General features: G+C 46.4%; 1 protein-coding gene across 5 annotated transcripts in view; it reads left to right on the top strand.

Moving 5' to 3' along the window:
* Positions 1–12,716: 12,716 nt before the first annotated feature.
* MLLT3 (MLLT3 super elongation complex subunit) overlaps positions 12,717–20,748 on the top strand; it is a 238,592-nt gene continuing 230,560 nt past the window's right edge. For 4 of the 5 annotated variants that reach the window (XM_044300983.1, XM_044300982.1, XM_044300981.1 and 1 more), the window contains exon 1: positions 12,717–12,883. In XM_044300983.1, the coding sequence (XP_044156918.1) occupies positions 12,872–12,883 (12 nt within the window). In that variant the 5' untranslated portion in view covers positions 12,717–12,871. Of the gene's footprint in view, positions 13,494–20,748 lie in introns of all 5 variants that reach the window. The other variant, XM_044300980.1, reaches the window with a different exon arrangement.

Below are 20,748 nucleotides of genomic sequence, written 5' to 3'. Positions count from 1 at the left end.
TCCGTGTCTCCGTGTATCCGCAAAACACATTGCGGACGTGTGAATGGAGCCTTAGGGTCCATTCACACGTCCGTTTTTTCTTTCCTGATCTGTTCCGTTTTTTGCGGAACAGATCAGGACCAGATCTGGACGTGTGAATGTGTGCTGTCCGTTTCCGTTGTTCCGTTCCGCATGTCCGTTTAAATATAAAACATGTCCTATTCTTGTCCGCAAAATTCGGATCCTGGTACAATACAAAGTCAATGGATCCGCAAAAAACGGAAGACATTCGGATGTCATTCCGTATGTCATCCGTTTTATGCGGAATCCGTTCCTGGAAACACATAACAAATTTTTATTTTATTTTTTCAAAGAAATCCAAACAACTTTATTTGATTATTGAACTTTATACATGTTTCCGTTTTTTGCGGATCCGCAAAAAACGGATGACATACGGAAACATTTTCAGGAACAACGGATCCGCAAAAAACGGACCGAAAATCGGGATATAGGAAAATACTGACGTGTGAATGTAGCCTTAGAAGTTTAGAAGCAAATCTGGAAATGTTTCCGAAATTTACAAAAACTCAATTTTTAGGGACCAGTTGAGGTCTGAAGTCACTTTGCGAGGCTTACATAATAGAAACCACCCAAAAATGACCCCATCTAAGAAACTACACCCCTCAAGGTATTCAAAACTGATTTTACATACGTTGTTAACCCTTTAGATGTTGCACAAGAGTTATTGGCAAATGGGGATGAAAGTTGAGAATTTCATTTTTTTTTCTAATTTTCCATTTTAACCCATTTTTTCCACTAACAAAGCAAGGGTTAACAGCCAAACAAGACTGTATCTTTATTGCCCTGACTCTGCCGTTTACAGAAACACCCAATATGTGGCCGTAAACTACTGTACGGCCACACAGCGGGGTGTAGAGTGAAAGGTGCGCCGTTTGGTTTTTGGAAGGCCTCATGCACACTGCCGTGTTTCACGGCCGTGTGCGGGCCGTGGAACCGCGGCCTGGATCCCTCCTGAGAGCAGGAGCGCACGGCGTCACTGGTTGCTATGACGCCGTGCGCTCCCTGCTGCCGCCGCTATGCAGTAATACACTGGTATGATCTATACCAGTGTATTACTGTACTGTGCCGGCAGCAGGGGGCGCACGGCGTCATAGCAACCAGTGACGCCGTGCGCTCCTGCTCTCAGGAGGGATCCAGGCCGCGGTTCCACGGCTCACATACGGCCGTGAAACACGGCAGTGTGCATGAGGCCGAAGGCTGATTTTTATGGACTGGTTTATTTACACCATGTCCTATTTGAAGCCCCCTGATGCACCCCTAGAGCAGAAACTCCCTAAAAGTAAGAAATTACACCCCTCAAGGTATTCAAAACTGATTTTACATACGTCGTTAACCCTTTAGGTGTTGCACAAGAGTTATTGGCAAATGGGGATGAAATTTGAGAATTTAATTTTTTTGTCTAATTTTCCATTTTAACCCATTTTTTCCAATAACAAAGCAAGGGTTAACAGCCAAACAAGACTGTATCTTTATTGCCCTGACTCTGCCGTTTACAGAAACACCCAATATGTGGCCGTAAACTACTGTACGGCCACACAGCGGGGCGTAGAGTGAAAGGTGCGCCGTTTGGTTTTTGGAGGGCTGATTTTTATGGACCGGTTTATTTACACCGTATCCTGTTTCAACCCCCCTGATGCACCCCTGGAGTAGAAACTCCCTAAAAGTGACCCCATCTAAGAATGTACACCCCTCATGGTATTCAAAACTGATTTTACATACGTCGTTAACCCTTTAGGTGTTGCACAAGAGTTATTGGTAAATGGGGATGAAATTTGAGAATTTCATTTTTTTGTCTAATTTTCCATTGTAACCCATTTTTTCCACTAACAAAGCAAGGGTTAACAGCCAAAAAAGACTGTATGTTTATTGCCCTGACTCTGCCGCTTACAGAAACACCCAATATGTGGCCGTAAACTACTGTACGGCCACACAGCGGGGCGTAGAGTGAAAGGTGCGCCGTTTGGTTTTTGGAGGGCTGATTTTTATGGACCGGTTTATTTACACCGTGTCCTGTTTCAACCCCCCTGATGCACCCCTGGAGTAGAAACTCCCTAAAAGGGACCCCATCTAAGAAAGTACACCCCTCAAGGTATTCAAAACTGATTTTACATACATCGTTAACCCTTTAGGTGTTGCACAAGAGTTATTGGCAAATGGGGATGAAATTTGAGAATTTCATTTTTTTGTCTAATTTTCCATTTTAACCCATTTTTTCCACTAACAAAGCAAGGGTTAACAGCAAAACAAGACTGTATCTTTATTGCGCTGACTCTGCCGTTTACAGAAACACCCAATATGTGGCCGTAAACTACTGTACGGCCACACAGCGGGGCGCAGAGTGAAAGGTGCGTCGTTTGGTTTTTGGAGGGCTGATTTTTATGGACCGGTTTATTTACACCGTGTTTCAACCCCCCTGATAAACCCCTGGAGTAGAAACTCCCTAAAAGTGACCCCATTTTGGAAACTACGGGATAAGGTGGCATTTTTTGGGGGACTATTTTTAGGGTACATATGATTTTTTTAAAAATGGCGCGGCTCACTGCTGTTAGTGGGTGGTGTGGTGCTTCAAGCTTAAATTGAGGACGCCTCACCTCAATGTAAAGATAAACTGAAAAAATGGAAGACTGAGCACTCACTCTATGGCAAAATACTCAGATTTATTATTAAAATAGAATGATAATCAATGTTAAAATAATACAATATCAATAACACAATAAATAATAGATAAAATATAATTGGTCGACCAAATTCACACCATAGAATAGTATCGCATTCCAACCGGGTAGAAGGGCATGTGTCAATGGTGTTGTAGCGGTGTCCTAAATAAAAGTGAACGTGATAATATACAGTGGATTGAATTAAATATAAATACAATAAATAAATCCTCCGTGTGAAGTATAATACGAAATACAATAAGAATCAGTGTTTCAAACGTGCTAAAGTAAAATTGTAAGTATACAATAAACAAATGATTGCAAAATGTATTGCAAATAAGTGAACCAAGTGAACAGAGTAATGGGACACCTGGTAATGACCCTATGCACCGAACAATTGATACAAAAGTTCCTCCTGTAGTGTTGAGTGAACGAAACAAGTAGTGGCCAGATCAGCCGTTGTAATGTCTCAGCCTGATGGCTGTATTACGTTCAATGATGGCAATTCAATGACTGTTTTTACTTTGAAAGATAAATCTTCCTGGAAAAGGAGTCTTACCTCCTATGATGGTATCCTTCTGCTGTACACGTGCGCTAACATCCACGCACTTACTGTTTGGAAATGCCAGCAGTCCGCTGTACGAGATGCGCTGACGTCCACGCTCTCGTTAGTACTGCTTGTATTATTGATATTGTACATATGATTTTTGGTTGCTCTATATTACATTTTTGTGAGGCAAGGTTACCAAAAATTGAAATTCTGAAACTTAATCTCCATTTGCCATTAACTGTTGAGGAACACCTAAAGGGTTAATAAAGTTTGTATAATCAGTTTTGAATACCTTGAGGGGTGTAGTTTCTTAGATGGGGGTCACTTTTATGGAGTTTTTACTCTAGGGGGGCATCAAGGGGGCTTCAAAAGGGACATGGTGTCAATAAAAAAGGCCATCAAAATCGGCCTTCCAGAAACCATGTCGGTCCTTTCCTTTTGCGGCCTCCCTTTTACTGATACAGCAGTTTAGGACCACAAATGTGTCATTTCTGTAAACTGCAGTATCATGGTAATAAATATTAACTTATGTTTGGTTGTTAACCCTTGTTTTGTTACCGGAAAAAAAGGATTGAAATGGAAAAGTGCCAAAAATTGCGTTTTTGGCACCGTTTCCTTTTTTTTTTTTTAACCGTGTTAATCTTGGGGGTTAGGTCATAGGATATTTTTATAGAGGAGATTCTTAAGGACGCGGCAATACCTAATAAGTCTATTTAGGTTTTTGATTATATTATCCTTTTTGATACAAAAATTAGTCTAGGTGTCATTTATTTATTAATTCTTTATCCGATTATCTTATGTGGGGGCTCATTTTTTGTGGGACGAGCGGACGGTTTTATTGGCACTATTTTGGGGGCTATATGACTTTTTTATTGCTTGCTATTAAATTTTTTGTTATGTTTTGTGACAAAAAAAATCTTTTTTTGCACCTTTTTTTTTGACCGTGTTAATCTGGGGGGTTGGATCATGGGGTATTTTTATAGAGGAGATTCTTACGGACGCGGCGATACCTAATAAGTCTACTTTTTTTACATTTTTTTAGGTTTTAGACTATATTATCCTTTTTGATACAAAAAAAATAATTTTGTATCTCTAAAGTCTAAGTGTCATTATTTTTTTTTTTCTTATCCGATTATCTTATGTGGGGGCTTATTTTTTGCGGGACAAGCGGACGGTTTTATTGGCACTATTTTGGGGGCTATATGAGTTTTTGATCGCTTGCTATTAAACTTTTTGTTATGTAAGGTGACAAAAAAAAAAAAAAATTGCACTTTTTTCTTTTTTTTTCTTGACCGTGTTAATCTGGGGGGTTAGGTCATTGGGTATTTTGAGAACCAGTTTTTTTATCCGATGTCAGTCCTAAATTGGGATATAAATTTAGTACTCCATGGAAGTGTGATACTCCCTGAAGCAACCAATAATGCAGAGGCCCGGATGATCGGGGCACGTGTCACATTGAGTTGTGGTGTCCTTCCGTATCCCCCTCCTGTGACACACTCTGCACCTTTTTTGGGTTCGTCCCTTCTTTCCAGTATGGGGCACCACACCTGGAAAGTGTTGGCCAAGGACGATCCGGGTGCCTACAGTTCCCGAGGTACTCCGGCCTGCTCTTTCCCGGTCCGAAAAGATCAGGGCCTTGAGGACTGCCTCATAGAACTGGAGGAATGTCCCTGTGCTGCCAGCGCTTCGGGATAGTACAAAAGAGTTGTACATGGCAACCTGCACCAAGTAGAACCGCAACTTTTTTGTACCATGCCCGGGTTTTGCGCATGGCGTTATATGGCTTGAGGACTTGATCGGAGAGATCAACTCCTCCCAAATACCGATTGTAGGCGACGATACAATCGGGCTTGAGGACCGTTGCCGCGGTACCTCGCACAGGGACAGGGGTGATGCCGTTACCATGAATTGTGGACAGCATAAGGACATCCCTCTTATCCTTATACCTGACCAGCAACAGGTTTCCAGTGGTAAGGGCACAGGTCTCACCCTTGGGGATAGGTACCTGGAGGGGGAGGGCAGGGAGGTCGCGTTGATTTTTCTGCACGGTCCCACAAGCGAACGTGGGTCTGGCGGCAAGGGACTGGAACAAGGGGATATTGGTATAAAAGTTATCCACGTACAGGTGGTAACCCTTATCCAGCAGTGGGTGCATAAGGTCCCACACAAGTTTCCCGGTAACACCCAGAGTGGGGGGACATTCTGGGGGTTGAATCCAGGAATCTCGCCCCTCGTATATACGAAATTTGTAAGTGTACCCTGAGGTACTCTCACAAATTTTGTATAGCTTCACGCCATACCTCGCCCGCTTGGAGGGCACATACTGGCGGAAAATGAGTCTCCCCTTGAACGCAATGAGAGACTCATCAACTGCGACCTCCCTTCCAGGTACATAGGCCTCCATGAATTTGGCCCCAAAGTGATCGATGACCGGCCGTATCTTATACAGACGGTCATGGGCAGGATCACCTCGGGGGGGGACATGCTGCATTATCGGAATAATGCAGACATTTCCGGATGGCCTCAAACTGGGAGCGTTTCATGGCCGTACTGTAAAGTGGGGTCTGGTATAGGACGTCCCCACTCCAGTACAGCCTGACACTGGGTTTCTTGACCAGGCCCATATGCAGCACGAGGCACCAAAATGTCCTCATTTCGGCTGCACTGACCGGCGTCCAGCCACCGGGCCTGGCCAAAAAGGAGCCCAGGTGTTGAGCGACGAACTGTTAGGCGTACAGATTCGTCTGCTCCACCATCAGATTTGCCAGTGGGTCACTGAAAAAATGACGAAAAAAGTAATATTCAGTGTAGCCCACTGTGGAAATCTGGATTCCTGATTGGCCTACAAAATCAGGAATCACGGGCTCGTATCGCTCTGGGCTACACCAGACAAGTTCACCGGCAGGGTGCTCCGGTGGATTTAACTGGTGGGCCGGGAAACCAGTACGAGCCCCAGAGCTGCTCGTACTAGGCTGGGCCACAGGGTCCCTAACATGGCGGTCCCCTTGCTCCGCCTGGCGGCGTCTCCGCCGCCTTGGGGGCTCATTATCATCGCTAGATGATGAGGAGGACGCGGATGATAACAGGAATGTGGGGTCTTCCTCGTCCTCACTGGGACTCTCGGAGTCGGAGGCAAGCTGGGCGTATGCCTCCTCGGCCGAGAACGTCCGGCGGGCCATAGGGGAGTGTGTGTGCGTGTGTATGTGCGTGTGTGGAAATCTTTATTTTGTGTGCGTGTGTGTGGGGGCACGGGTGTTCACGAACTCACCCTAAAACTTACAGAAAAAAAATAAAAAATTACAAAAAAAGGCCCAAAAATGTGAAAAATAATGGAAAACCGCTGATCAACCGTCCGAAGTTGATCAGCGGTGGGGTGTGCGATGCGCTAACAGTGGCCGGACGCTAAGAGTGCCGGCCACAGTCAGCGTACACAAAAAAAATAAAAAATTCCTGCAGTCCAAAAAAGTGGGGGGGGGGGGGGGGGGAGGGGGGCAAGTGGCAGCACCCCTGGGGGGTCTAGGGTCACAAAGCTGTGCTGTGGACCCCAGACATCCTAACTAGGGTGATGCAATGAAAAGTTCAAAAACTAACTTTCCCTTTTTTTTCCCTGCCTAACCCAAACTTTCCCTATGCTGTCTCTATGTACCTGATGGGGTGCTGGGGGCAGAGATCGGGTCCTGGGGGCAGACACGTGCAGGCAGCTCCTCTCTCCTCGGCTCCGGAACACAAATGGAGGAGGAGAGGAGCGCCTGCCTCTTTTGAACCGCCCACTGACCAATCAGAAAGCGATCCTGAGTGGTGATGTCACCATCACCACTCAGGATCGCTGGATGGTTATTGGTGGAGTGAAATCACACCACCATCACCATCCTGTTCCGGGTTATCGGGTCTTCAGAGACCCGAATAACCCGGAAACGCAGAAAACCGCAGGTCTGAATTGACCTGCGGTTTTCTGCGATCGCCGACATGGGGGGGTCACAGGACCCCCCGGCGCATTTGCCCCAGGTGCCTGCTCAATGATTTGAGCAGGCACTGGGTTCCGATCACCGCCGCCGAGCGGCGGTGATCGGAACCATTCATGAGGTACCGGTACGTCCTTAAGAGGTTAATCCAATAGAAAACTTGTGGGGTGACATCAAAAATGCAGTTTCTGAGGCAAAACCAAGAAATAGAGAAGAGCTGTGGACTGTAGTCCAATCCTCCTGGGCTGGAATATCTGTTCACAGGTGGCAGAAGGTGGTTGACTCCATGCAACACAGATGTACAGCAGTTCTCAGAAACTGTGGTTATACAACTAAATATTAGTTAAGTGGTTCAAAGGAAAGCAAAATCTTCAAACATTTTCAGTTTACCGTATTTTTCGCCCCATAAGACGCACTTTTTCTCCCCCGAAAATGGGGGGAAAATGCCCCTGCGTCTTATGGGGCGAATGCTCCCAGTTTTACATCGCAAGCTGCGATGTACGAGCGAGCGGGTACTCGGGGAGGGACTGGGAGGAGGAGCTGGGGGCCGGCAATAGCGGCGGGGCGGTGCAGTCGCCCCGCCGGTATACTAATATAAAATGTCTTATTCAATTAATAGTTATTACACATGCCCCCTCACTCCTATTATTACCTTACATCCTAACCGCTTCAGTAGAATGCAGGCAGGCTGGGCGGGCGGCAGCGAAACTCCCTGATGTCACGTACCTGCGCCGCCTACTTTATAAATGAAGCAGGCGGCGTAGGCAAGTGACGTCAGTGAGTGACGCACCGGCCACCCGGCCTGCCTGCCTCCATTGTACTGAAGCGGTTAGGATGTAAGGTACTATTAGGAGTTGTGGGGGGGGCATGTTTAATAACTATTAATTAAATAAGACATCTTATATTTGTATACTGGAGCGGCGGGGGATCTGTGGATGACATTTTTATGGGGGACATCTGTGGATGGCACAGTTATGGGCCGGGGGGGTCTGTGGATGCCACTGTTATGGACTGGGGGGGTCTGTGGATGGCACTGTTATGGGGTGGGGGAGTCTGTGGATGGCACATATATAACAGTGCCCTCCACAGATCCCCCCCTGTAACAGTGCCAGCCACAGATCCCCCTGTAACAGTGCCAGCCACAGATCCCCCCGTAACAGTGTCCATCACAGATGCCCCCCATAACAGTGTCCGTCATCCACAGATCCCCCCATAACAGTGTCCGTCATCCACAGATCCCCAGTAATAGTCCCATCCACAGACCACCATTAGTTCTAAACCCACCAAACACACAGCACACCTTTTGGTTAAAAATATTTTTTTTCTTATTTTCCTCCCCAAAAACCTAGGTGCGTCTTATAGGGCGAAAAATACGGTATATAGTGAATGTTTGAGTTTGTAAAGAAGAATACGAACATTGCTATTTTTTTGAACAGTCTAATATTCACTTTTCTTCAGGTTTTTTTTTAGAGTAACAACACAAATTTGATATATTTTTCTTCATGTTTTGATTTGGAATAGAATGTGTAATGTTCCCAATGCATTTGTGTGTATGAAAATAAAAGCTATTAGAAGGATTTTGAGCTTTATTCACTTTTTTTAAACACACTGCTATTATTTTGAACACAATTGTATGCTTGTACAAAGTAAAAGTATGTCACACGTACAGTAGCACAGGTTTTGTAAGTGTATGCGCAAAGTAATTAGACTAAATGTCACAGATATTTATTAGGTCTCCTGCACACGACAGTTTTTTTTCACGGTCCGCAAAAACGGGGTCCGTAGGTCCGTGATCTGTGACCGTTTTTTCGTCCGTGGGTCTTCCTTGATTTTTGGAGGATCCACGGACATGAAAAAAAAGTCGTTTTGGTGTCCGCCTGGCCGTGCGGAGCCAAACGGATCCGTCCTGAATTACAATGCAAGTCAATGGGGACGGATCCGTTTGATGTTGACACAATATGGTGCCATTTCAAACGGATCCGTCCCCATGGACTTTCAATGTAAAGTCTGGAGTTCTTTTATACCGTCGGATTGGAGTTTTCTCCAATCCGATGGTATATTTTAACTTGAAGCGTCCCCATCACCATGGGAACGCCTCTATGTTAGAATATACTGTCGGATATGAGCTACTTCGTGAACCTCAGATCCGACAGTATATTCTAACACAGAGGCGTTCCCATGGTGATGGGGACGCTTCAGGTTAGAATATACTACAAACTTTGTACAAGACTGCCCCCTGCTGCCTGGCAGCACCCGATCTCTTACAGGGGGATATGATAGCACAATTAACCCCTTCAGGTGCGGCACCTAAAGGGGTTAATTGTACTATCATATTCCCCTGTAAGAGATCAGGGCTGCCAGGCAGCAGGGGGCAGACCCCCCCCCCCCCCTCCCCAGTTTGAATATCGTTGGTGGCACAGTGTGCACCCCCCATCGGGCCCCCCCCCTTCCTCCCTCTAATGTTAGAAATCGTTGGTGGCACAGTGTGCGCCCACCATCCCCCCCCTCCTCCCTCTATTGTAATAAATCATTGGTGGCACAGTGTGCGCCCACCATCGCCCCCCCTCCCTCCCTCTATTGTATTAAATCGTTGGTGGCACAGTGTGCCAACCACCATCGGCCCCCCCCTCCCTCTATAGCAGTAACAACATTGGTGGCAGTGTGCGGCCTCCCATCCCCCCCCCCCATCATTGGTGGCAGCGGAGTTCCGATCGGAGTCCCAGTTTAATCGCTGGGGCTCCGATCGGTAACCATGGCAACTAGGACGCTACTGCACTCCTGGTTGCCATGGTTACTTAGCAATAGTACAACAGTAGAAGATTCATACTTACCTGCTTGCTGCTGCGATGTCTGTGAACGGCCGGGAGCTCCTCCTACTGGTAAGTGAAAGGTCTGTGCGGCGCATTGCTAAAGAACTGTCACTTACCAGTAGGAGGAGCTCCCGGCCGTTCACAGACATCGCAGCAGCAAGCAGGTAAGTATGAATCTTATACTGTTGTACTATTGCTAAGTAACCATGGCAACCAGGGCTGCAGTAGCTTCCTGGTTGCCATGGTTACCGATCGGAGCCCCAGCGATTAAACTGGGACTCCGATCGGAACTCCGCTGCCACCAATGATGGGGGGGGGGGGAATGGGAGGCCGCACACTGCCACCAACGATTTATTACAATAGAGGGAGGGAGGGGGGGGGGGGGTGCGATGGTGGTTGGCACACTGTGCCACCAACGATTTATTACAATAGAGGGAGGGAGGGGGGGACGATGGTGGGGGCACACTGTGCCACCAACGATTTCTAACATTAGAGGGAGGAAGGGGGGGCGATGGTGGGCGCACACTGTGCCACCAACGATATTCAAACTGGGGAGGGGGGGGGGGGGTCTGTTTGGGATGTGCAAACATTATACAGGAGATGTAGCGCAGGTAATGTAACTGTCCACAGCGGACACCGTCTACGTAAAAAGTACCCTGGATGTCACAGATATTTTTAGGCTGCGCGCACGTTACACAGGCGATGTAGTGCAGATAATGTCGCTGTCGGCAGCGGCCAAACAATTGCAAGCTATTTAGCGCAGGTTGCACTAAAAATATATATCGCTGCCAGACACAACTATAGTCCTTAAAAAGACTTTTGTGTCTCTAACACCAACCCTGCCTAACCAAAAAATACAATTCTATTCACTACACTATCTGTCCCTTCTACAGCACAGCTCTCCCTGACTAAGACTTTATAGCACCCGATGACGCGTTGCGGCCAGCCAATCACTGTAATGCCAGTAACCAACATGTCTACGGCATTACATTGATTGACAGCACTTACCTGCACGATTATTGGCTGCGTGGCAGCCAACAAACGTGCGGGGAGGAGACTCGAGCATGGCGCTTGAGCACACGCGGTATTCGGCCAAACACTGCAATGTGCCGAGCATTGCGATGCTTGAGCCGAACTGGTGTTTGGCCGAGCATGCTCAATCATCACTAGTCCGGATATAAAGGAATAAATTACAAGTCATACAAGTCAATGTTTTTCCTAAAAAAAAATAGTAAAGAAAAATCTGCTCAGCTCCTACTGCTATATAACAAGGTGTCTGCAGCTTGCACTGCAAAGGTATTCTGCCGCTGTTGGAACAATGGCGAAGATTTACTATGCGTTGTACAGGGTAGATATGTAGAAAGTCATTTATTATTACCTCATACGCCTGAAACTGCCATAAAAAAATCTTTACATTGCCTTTTTTTTATGACGTTGCACCAAGATTTATTTACAACTGGCATATAGTACATAGAGTATATGATATGTAGGTGTTAGGACAAGGCTACTTTCACACTTGCGGCAGAGTGAACCGGCAAGCAGTTCCGTCGCCGAAACGTATGCCAACTGATGGCATTTGTAAGACTGATCAGGATCTTGATCAGTTTGTAAAATGCATTGAAATGCCGGATCAGTCTTTCCGGTGTCATCCGGCAAAACGGATCCGGCATTTATTTTTTACCTTTTTTTCGGTCTAAGCATTAATATATTCTTATGGGGGAAAAATCCGGCATTCAGGCAAGTCTTCAGTTTTTTGGGTCGGAGATAAAACCGCAGAATGTTGCGGTTTTATCTTTTGCCTGATCAGTCAAAATGACTGAACTGAAGACATGCTGATGCATCCTGAACGGATTAGGGTACTTTCACACTAGCGTTAGTGTGATCCGGCAGGCAGTTCCGTCGTCTGAGCTGCCTGCCGGATCCGCCGATCAGTGTGACAACTGACAGCATTTGTAGATGGATCCGGGTGCCAGATCGCCATGTAGCCCTAGCCCAAACCACAGCTTTAGAATTGAGGTGTCACAGCACGTTTGTTTTGTCGAAGGGACATGTTTAGCCTGCTCCGCTAGTCAACCCTTTACCGCGAGCACCCAAAGTAGCACGCTTAGGGGAGAGCTGGCACCCACGCATTTTCCTCCTGCTCTTTCCGTGAGGCACTTGTCACCCAGTGAACTGTTCCTCGCAGGGTGCGATTAGGGTTCCTTCCTATGGGCCCTCCAGAAAAAAATGATTGGTCCGTATCTTCTAAAAAGCCTCATAGATTTTCATCCAAAGACCCTAGATACAAGTAATTGGCTCCAAAGCGATTTCATTTCTACTGGACTTTAGGGCCCAGTGTAGTATCAGAGCCTGAGCCCGCAGGGGGGTCCATCATCCTCTGGTACTCAGGTGGCCCAGTTAGGGAGGTGTCCTCCACTCACAGTCTCCTCACTGGTTTCCTGTACCCCATGTCCCCAATTCTCTCACGTGTTCCCTTTCATCTCCCCCACCCCCGGCGCACTGGCAGGTCTCCCATTCTTTTTTTGGGGGGCAGTTTCTCCACAAGAATATGGATTTCTACATTTTTCTTCCGCCGTCTCATTTTTTTCCTTTCTTCTCTACCAAACCCTCCCTCTTCTTCGTCTATCGGCAGCTGCAGTGCGCATGCGCCTCGGGTCTGCCAGCCACCGGGCTGACTGTGCTGAGACAAGGGGAGCGAGAAGCAGACAGCTAGGGCTGAGGGAGAGAGCAATGCTGGCTACCCTCCACCTCCTTCTCACCCCCCTCCCTGTTGGTGAGGGCAGCACAAATAAAACTTAAAGGAGGAGGAATAAGAGGCTGCCCCAACCCCTAGGCATGGCCAGCTCGGTGAGTATAGGGGGAGGAACAAACCCTTTTCCTTAATGCAGCCCTCTGCAGACCGGCTCAGCCTGCAGCCCCAGCACTGCCATCCATGTATTACTGCTGCCAACACCAGCCTGGATTCCTAGCATTCGTTTTCCTAGCCTGCTATCATTGTGCGCCATTCTTCTCCCCCCTGTGCCCTCGCCGATAACAGCTGGCAGCTAGTAAGGGGCATGCGCTGGAGGAGCCGATCGGGAAGTAGATGGGCATGATATGGACCAGCATCGCAAAGTGGGTTGAAAGCCTCCCAGGGATCTACCCGTGCAGCGCCCATAGGAGGGGCAGTATGATCTGAGGGTAGGAGCCAGGTGTGGATCGGCAGCACCTGGGGCAGCACAATCATGGACCTGGATTAGAGCGGAGTGGATCGGTACCGAGGACTGGATCTTTCTGTAGATTTCTTTTCTTGTGGCACCTGGATTATCCTGGGACCGGGAGCGCTTGGTGAGCTGGGAGATCACAGTGGATTGTAATCAAGCACCTGCAGGAGGTGGATCGGGATCTGGAGTGATCACCGTGGATCTACAGGCAGCCCGGAGTTCCAGGAGCTGCTGCAGGAGGCGCCGCTAGCATGGTGCGTTCTCTGTCTGTCTGCGGTGTGTGCCAGAGCGGGTCACAAGGGGTTAAACCTCGCCAGTGACAGCCCCCACCCCCCCACTACTCCTTTCCCCATACACCTAGCCGCATTATTCTACCTGCACCCCCAGTGCCCACTTACAGGCCAGCATATGGAAGCCATGCCTTCAAATTAGAGGGACGGTTTCCCATAGCAACAAAAGCCATTGTAGCAGAAAAATGCAGCTTGGTTGCTGTGGTAAACTGCTCTGGCATTATATGTACCTAGAGTAAGTGGCCTGAGGGATCAGGTGCCGGGCCTGTGCTTCTAGGTACATATACTGCCCTGGCTCCTGAATGTAAGTGGCCTGAGGGATCAGGTGCCGGGCCTGTGCTTCTAGGTACATATACTGCCCTGGCTCCTGAATGTAAGTGGCCTGAGGGATCAGGTGCCGGGCCTGTGCTTCTAGGTACATATACTGCCCTGGCTCCTGAATGTAAGTGGCCTGAGGGATCAGGTGCCGGGCCTGTGCTTCTAGGTACATATAATGCCCTGGCTCCTGAATGTAAGTGGCCTGAGGGATCAGGTGCCGGGCCTGTGCTTCTAGGTACATATAATGCCCTGGCTCCTGAATGTAAGTGGCCTGAGGGATCAGGTGCTGGGCCTGTGCTTCTAGGTACATATACTGCCCTGGCTCCTGAATGTAAGTGGCCTGAGGGATCAGGTGCCGGGCCTGTGCTTCTAGGTACATATACTGCCCTGGCTCCTGAATGTAAGTGGCCTGAGGGATCAGGTGCCGGGCCTGTGCTTCTAGGTACATATACTGCCCTGGCTCCTGAATGTAAGTGGCCTGAGGGATCAGGTGCCGGGCCTGTGCTTCTAGGTACATATAATGCCCTGGCTCCTGAATGTAAGTGGCCTGAGGGATCAGGTGCCGGGCCTGTGCTTCTAGGTACATATATTGCCCTGGCTCCTGAATGTAAGTGGCCTGAGGGATCAGGTGCCGGGCCTGTGCTTCTAGGTACATATAATGCCCTGGCTCCTGAATGTAAGTGGCCTGAGGGATCAGGTGCTGGGCCTGTGCTCCTAGGTACATATAATGCCCTGGCTCCTGAATGTAAGTGGCCTGAGGGATCAGGTGCTGGGCCTGTGCTTCTAGGTACATATAATGCCCTGGCTCCTGAATGTAAGTGGCCTGAGGGATCAGGTGCCGGGCCTGTGCTTCTAGGTACATATAATGCCCTGGCTCCTGAATGTAAGTGGCCTGAGGGATCAGGTGCCGGGCCTGTGCTTCTAGGTACATATAATGCCCTGGCTCCTTGGTATGACTGGTGTCTTCTCTGTGTGGTGACACTGGAAATCCCTCTCTATGTGACTGCAGGGCTGTAGGACATGAGGTAAATGCCATCCCCGCACCGAATGACTGGAAACCTTGATGTAATCGCCTTTCCTGGAGCTAGTTTCTTTCTTTGTCAGTAGCATAGATCTATCATGTGGGCCGCACAGTTGAGGTCTAGGATGTTTTTCAAGGGTTTCATTTACCAGATTCATGAAAAAGTAGTTTGAGGCTACCTGAAGAACCGCCGCGTGGTACAGAGCCAGCAAAGTCAAATGTAGGTATATTGTCCTTGCAGAAATTGAGCGGCCGTGCTGATTTTGAGATCTGCAGCATGTCAATTGTTTGCTGGGATTTTTAATGTGGATTTCAGTCTTTGCAATGAAAAGGGTCGAGGCGAAAACGGCGACAAAATCCGCCAGTAACATGTAGAAACGTACAGAAATCTGCGTCCGTGTGCAAGTAGCCTGAATCTATTTGTGCTTGCGTTTTTTTACATTGTACTAGAAACTTCAGTTGGAGGTATACGTGGAGAGTATTCCATCCGAAGGCCATGATGTATATCGCTCTATAACTATATAGCGCCATACTTCACCAGGAGCTTTCCACTCTGCATAGTCAGCCAATGGATTCCAGCCCCGCATTCATATCTGACTAGTGCCTAGCTGACCCTAGTGGTAACTGACTTATGGCAAATGTATCACTTTAAAAAAAAAAAAACTCACTCCAGTAAGTGGGGGCGTAATAAAAGAAAAACTGGAGTAGGATTTCTAGACGAAAGTGTAAGGGTGCCTTCATCTAGGATGGAAAAATGCTCCTGAAAATATGCCTCATGAAGACCCCCCCCCCCCCCCCCCCCCCATGTCAATGCCTTGGGTTTTGCTGTGGAAAAACTTTCCACAGTGTAAGTGCTGATGTGTTGCAGAATGTCTCGGTTTCAGAAAGGGATGTAATCTACATCCAAAACTGTACCAATTTCCACACCAAAGTCCTTTCTGGCGGATTCTTCCACCACGTGTAAGGGTCCCGTTAGGGGAACAATTATCAAGACTGGCGTTTGTAATACCAAGCTACGTGAGAAATGCCAGAGTTAGGCTACATGCACACGAATGTTGTTTCTGTGTCAGTTACGTTTTTTTGGCGGCTAGGATGCAGACCCATTAATTTCAATGGGTCCGCAAAAAAATGCGGATAGCACACCGTGTGCTGTCCTCATCTGTATGTCTATTCCATAGCCCCGCAAAAAAAATATAACATGTCCTATTCTTGTCCATTTTAGGCATTGTTACAATGGATCCACAAAAAATAAATGGATGACCTATGGATGTCATCCGTTTTTTTGCGGACCGTAAAACACATACGGTCGTGTGCATGTAGCCTTATTGAGGTGCAGGCGCAGGTCTGTGCACCACAATCTGAAATCTACACCAGCTAGGTTCTAGCGTAGGCTTCGGGCATTACTTGCACCAGAAAACTGGCACAAGTAATGGTAGATGTGTCAGGCTGCTGCCCTGCCCACTTTTAACAAACATGGTGGCAAATGGGCAAAAGCTTGTGCAAAACATTGTGACTTTTTGAGGCCACCATTCAGGTGCTTGGTAAATCTCTCCATTAGGTTTAAAGATGCCACCAAATTTAACAAACCAAATTTAATATTGCCCTCATGATAAATTCCCCCCATTGTGCCTAGTTGCTGTGGATTTCCAGGAAAACATTAGGCCAGTATTAAGTAGACAACGTTGTCACACTGTATCTCTTTATCACATGCAGCAGATTTTCTGGCAGAAATCTCAGTTCCATTCATCTGAATGGGGTTGTTTTGGTGTCAAACACATAGACTTCTGCAAGCTCCATTAAGATGACTAGAATGGATTTTCCAGTGGAGCAAAATCTGCTGCTGGTGAAGTCACCCCTACATTTCTCATCTTTGGTTTGTGGCCAGGTGAGATGCCCCAGTTGTGGAATCCCCTTTACTCCCTTGGTGGTTGTAACCTTACATGAATGGCCCCACTCTTGGATTTCCAGAGTTCATGTCTGAACCTGGTTCCGTTCCTCTGACTATTACACCTTCCAGCCATGGGTCTTGTTTGTTTGCTTGGGGGACGCCAGTGCTTGTCAGGTTACATCTAGTTTACATATCAGTGTCGTAACTGATGCCCTCTTTGTTTTGTTCAGACTTCACTCAAGAACAAAGACCTTTTCCATGAAGTGTGGAAAGTGGTGATAATAGGCTGAATACACAATTGGTTAAAGCCCTGGGGCCTTGATCAGACATGATCACAATTAGGATAACACAAAGCTAGTGTTTTTTTTTTTTTTTAAAGACACTCACCGTGGCCTTGAGGCTTCGTGTAGACACAGACTTTGCATATTTGACATTGGTATGGTATTGGAACGATTGTCATGAAATGTGGATACATGTATCAGTATTGGCTTGATATGGATAATGTAGCCTTTGATTCACATCTATGATTGACTTTCAGCAAAAATACTGGGCAAAAAAAAAAATCGCATGTATTTTGTCAGCCAGAATCCATAACACAAATTGGATGGATGCTACGACAGTCAGTGGGATCTGGCAGGCATATGCCAGATCAAGTACTTTTTCTCATACTGTACTGAAACAAAATTTCTGTAGAGCACCGATGAATGGAGGGTGGCTGCGCTTGCACAGTGTGCTCTCCTTCTCTTGGAGATAGGAGCTGGTCCCAGACGTGGTAACTACCCATCTGACATCCTAGAGATATGCCACAATTGTCTGAGATGAGAATACCCCTTTAAGTACCTACATAAGACAGCAAAAAACACTTTTTAAAATGAAACTTTGCAGGTGACTCATCAACATGTGACCAGTTGGAACAGATTGGTATGTTAATAGCGATGAGCTAATCAATTTACTAATTTTGAAATTCAACTCAAATCTTTCCAAAAATTCTAATTCTGAATTAGAATTTTTGTGGATCCAGTTGAGAGAGAGAGAGAGAGAGAGAGAGACACTGAGAGAGAGAGAGAGAGACACTGAGAGAGACTTTTTTAGGTACAATTTATTTGGAATCGAATCGCATGATTTGATTCTGTTGAATCGGGCGATAGATGAACTGTGACTAATTTGCTCATCTCCACTGCTTAATATTAGTCTTTTCACCTGATCCATGGCATTCTCTGGATGGGTATTTCATTGGCCATGAGCAGATTTGTCAGCTTAGGCTGTGTTCACATCTGTGTTCGGAGCCTCCATCACAGATTCAGTTAACGAATGCTGCGGTAAAATGTTATGCTCCTTGACAGAAACTCGACAGACCAGGGCACTTGGCTAGCCCCTCTGTTATTTTCGTTGCTCCGCTCCTATAATGGAGCAGAACAATGCAAATGTGAGATGTGAACAAAGACATCCCTTTTAGCTGTGTATTAGATCTGGGGCTCAAAATTATTTCTTTATACATAAAAAAAAATAAAAAAAATTTGAGTGAGCATAATCTAAACAATCACTAAAGATATGTAATAAAGCCTTTAATAACACCCTGGGCAACACACTGAATTAACCCTAGTGAATTCCTTGGCACTTGGCAAAGCAAAGTGTATCCATGTGCCTAGAATGTCATTTTTCCAATTTCTATTTACCTCTTGAAGAACACTATGATTGAACGTTACTTTTTGGAAAGGCTACTTTAAATGATGAGCGTACAACTATTACATATAGGGCAGTAAGGTTTTCTTGTGAGTTCTGTGGCTGAAGGCCCAAGACCTGAAACAGGCCTCCAGACTCTGGTAACTTCTGATATCCTTCTCATTTTACAAAAAGGACTCCCCCCCCCCCCCCCCCCCCCCCCCAAATGAGCAGCAAAGTCATTCACTTAAGGGACATTTCTCAAACGTGGTAGTCTGGTTTTATGCAGAAATTCAGCGCACATTTAGTCCCACACTTCTTGCTCAAAATTTTGAGACATTTTGTATCCTGCACCACTTTCAAAAGTGGAGTGGAATTTAGTTCATGTTCGCGATATAGAATGGTTTCATATCATATAAAATATGTAGTTCAACAATTTAAAATGTCACGTTGCCATGCCAGTCTGCACCATGGCATAATTTCATACACCTAGCCCACGCCACATCAATGTGTGATCAACCACCTTTTTAACTGTGCAAAAATCACCTTTTTCATGTGTCAATGAAATCCAAAGACTTATGGGGGCATTATAAAGACCAGAGTTTTAGATGCTGGCCTTATTAAGGCTGAGTTTACACGGGCGAGATTTCCGCGCGGGTGCAATGCGGGAGGTGATTGCATTGCACCCGCACTGAATCCTGACCTATTCATTTCAATGGGTCTGTGTACATGATTGTTGTTTTTCACGCATCAGTTCTGCGTTGCGTGAAAATCGCAGCATGTTCTATATTCTGCGTTTTTCACGCAGCCCTGGCTCCATAGAAGTGAATGGGGCTGCGTGAAAAATGTATTGCATTCGCAAGCAAGTGCGGGTGCGATGCGTTTTTCACTGATGGTTGCTAAGAGATGTTGTTTGTAAACCTTCAGTTTTTTTATCACGCGCGTGAAAAACGCATCAAAACGCATTGCACTCACGTGGAAAAAACTGAACAACTGAACGCAATCGCAGACAAAACTGACTGAACTTGCTTGCAAAATGGTGCGAGTTTCACTGAACGCATCCGGACCTAATCCCTCACGCCCGTGTGAACTCAGCCTTAACCCCTGCGCTGGCGATGGATCCACTGAAGTTATGAAGAGGCACCAGCCTCTACAAAACTGCGGCGCATCCACCGCCAGTCTAAATCTACACTAGCTTCCTTGCTGGCATACATTTAGAAAATTTTCTACGCCTAAAACAGGCTCACGCCTCACCCCCTTTTTTAGACCTGGCGTGAATGGAGAAAAGTTGCAGTTTGTGACGCAAATGACCTTTGCAACACAATCTGCGACAGATGGCGTATATATCAGTTAGTAAATGACCCCATTAGTCTTAAAACTAACATCAAATAGACCAAAGATGATAAATGTCCCCCACAGGGCGTATTACAGATGGATTTTCATGAAGAAAATCCACAGCATATTCCAATACTAACTAATTAGATGAGGTTTTCAAAATCTCATGTATACGGTATAAAAATTTTCCATGTTGAAATTAGCCTGTGGTGTGGATTCTGAAATACATGGCATATCAATTGTTTATGGGAATTTTCAGTGCAATACAAAGGGTGAGGTATTGGGCAAATTCACATTAACATCTGAGACAAAATCCGCAAGTAACACATGCAGAGTTTGGTGCAGAAATGCCCCAAAATCTGTATAAAATACACTGCTGTTGTGTGAATTCACACATTATAGACATGCGATTTTTGCACCATAAAGATCTGCACCAAAATATAGTATAAGGCAGGTGGAAGTGGTTACAAGCGGAAGTTGACCTTCTGTGTGGACGTTTAAGGGTACAACCACACAGACAGTCGTGATGAGGTCCTGCTAGGAGCTGCAGCATCTCAGAAGTCCCCTAACCACAACATGACCGCACCGTGTGGTCATACCCCAAGTTAGCAGGATGTCCATTTGCGATTCAGAATGTTTATGGATTTTCCCTTTTGTCTTCAATGGGTAAAGTCAAATCCACAATAAAATGTATGTGTAAATCTGCACCAAACTCACTGCAGTTTTTTAAACTACTATTATGTTTTTATTTTTGTCTTTTATTGCATAATTTGAAGTAAAATCTAGAGCAGGAAGTCCACACCACAGTCTGCACAATTCGGTGCATTTCCCTGCACATTGTTTCCAGATGTCCCCAGCAAATCCTGTCTGTGTGCACTTGGGTTTAGTTACAATGCTTTCAGATCAATGGACTTTACTGTAGGTACAGTAGTAACGAGTTGTGAAACGCATGCAGATTTGTGCACCTTGGAACAATATTTTATGGTTTGTTAAAC

The sequence above is a fragment of the Bufo gargarizans genome, chromosome 7 (assembly GCF_014858855.1).
Source record: "Bufo gargarizans isolate SCDJY-AF-19 chromosome 7, ASM1485885v1, whole genome shotgun sequence".
Taxonomy (NCBI): Eukaryota; Metazoa; Chordata; class Amphibia; order Anura; family Bufonidae; genus Bufo; species Bufo gargarizans.
This window is presented reverse-complemented; position numbering and strand designations above follow the sequence as displayed.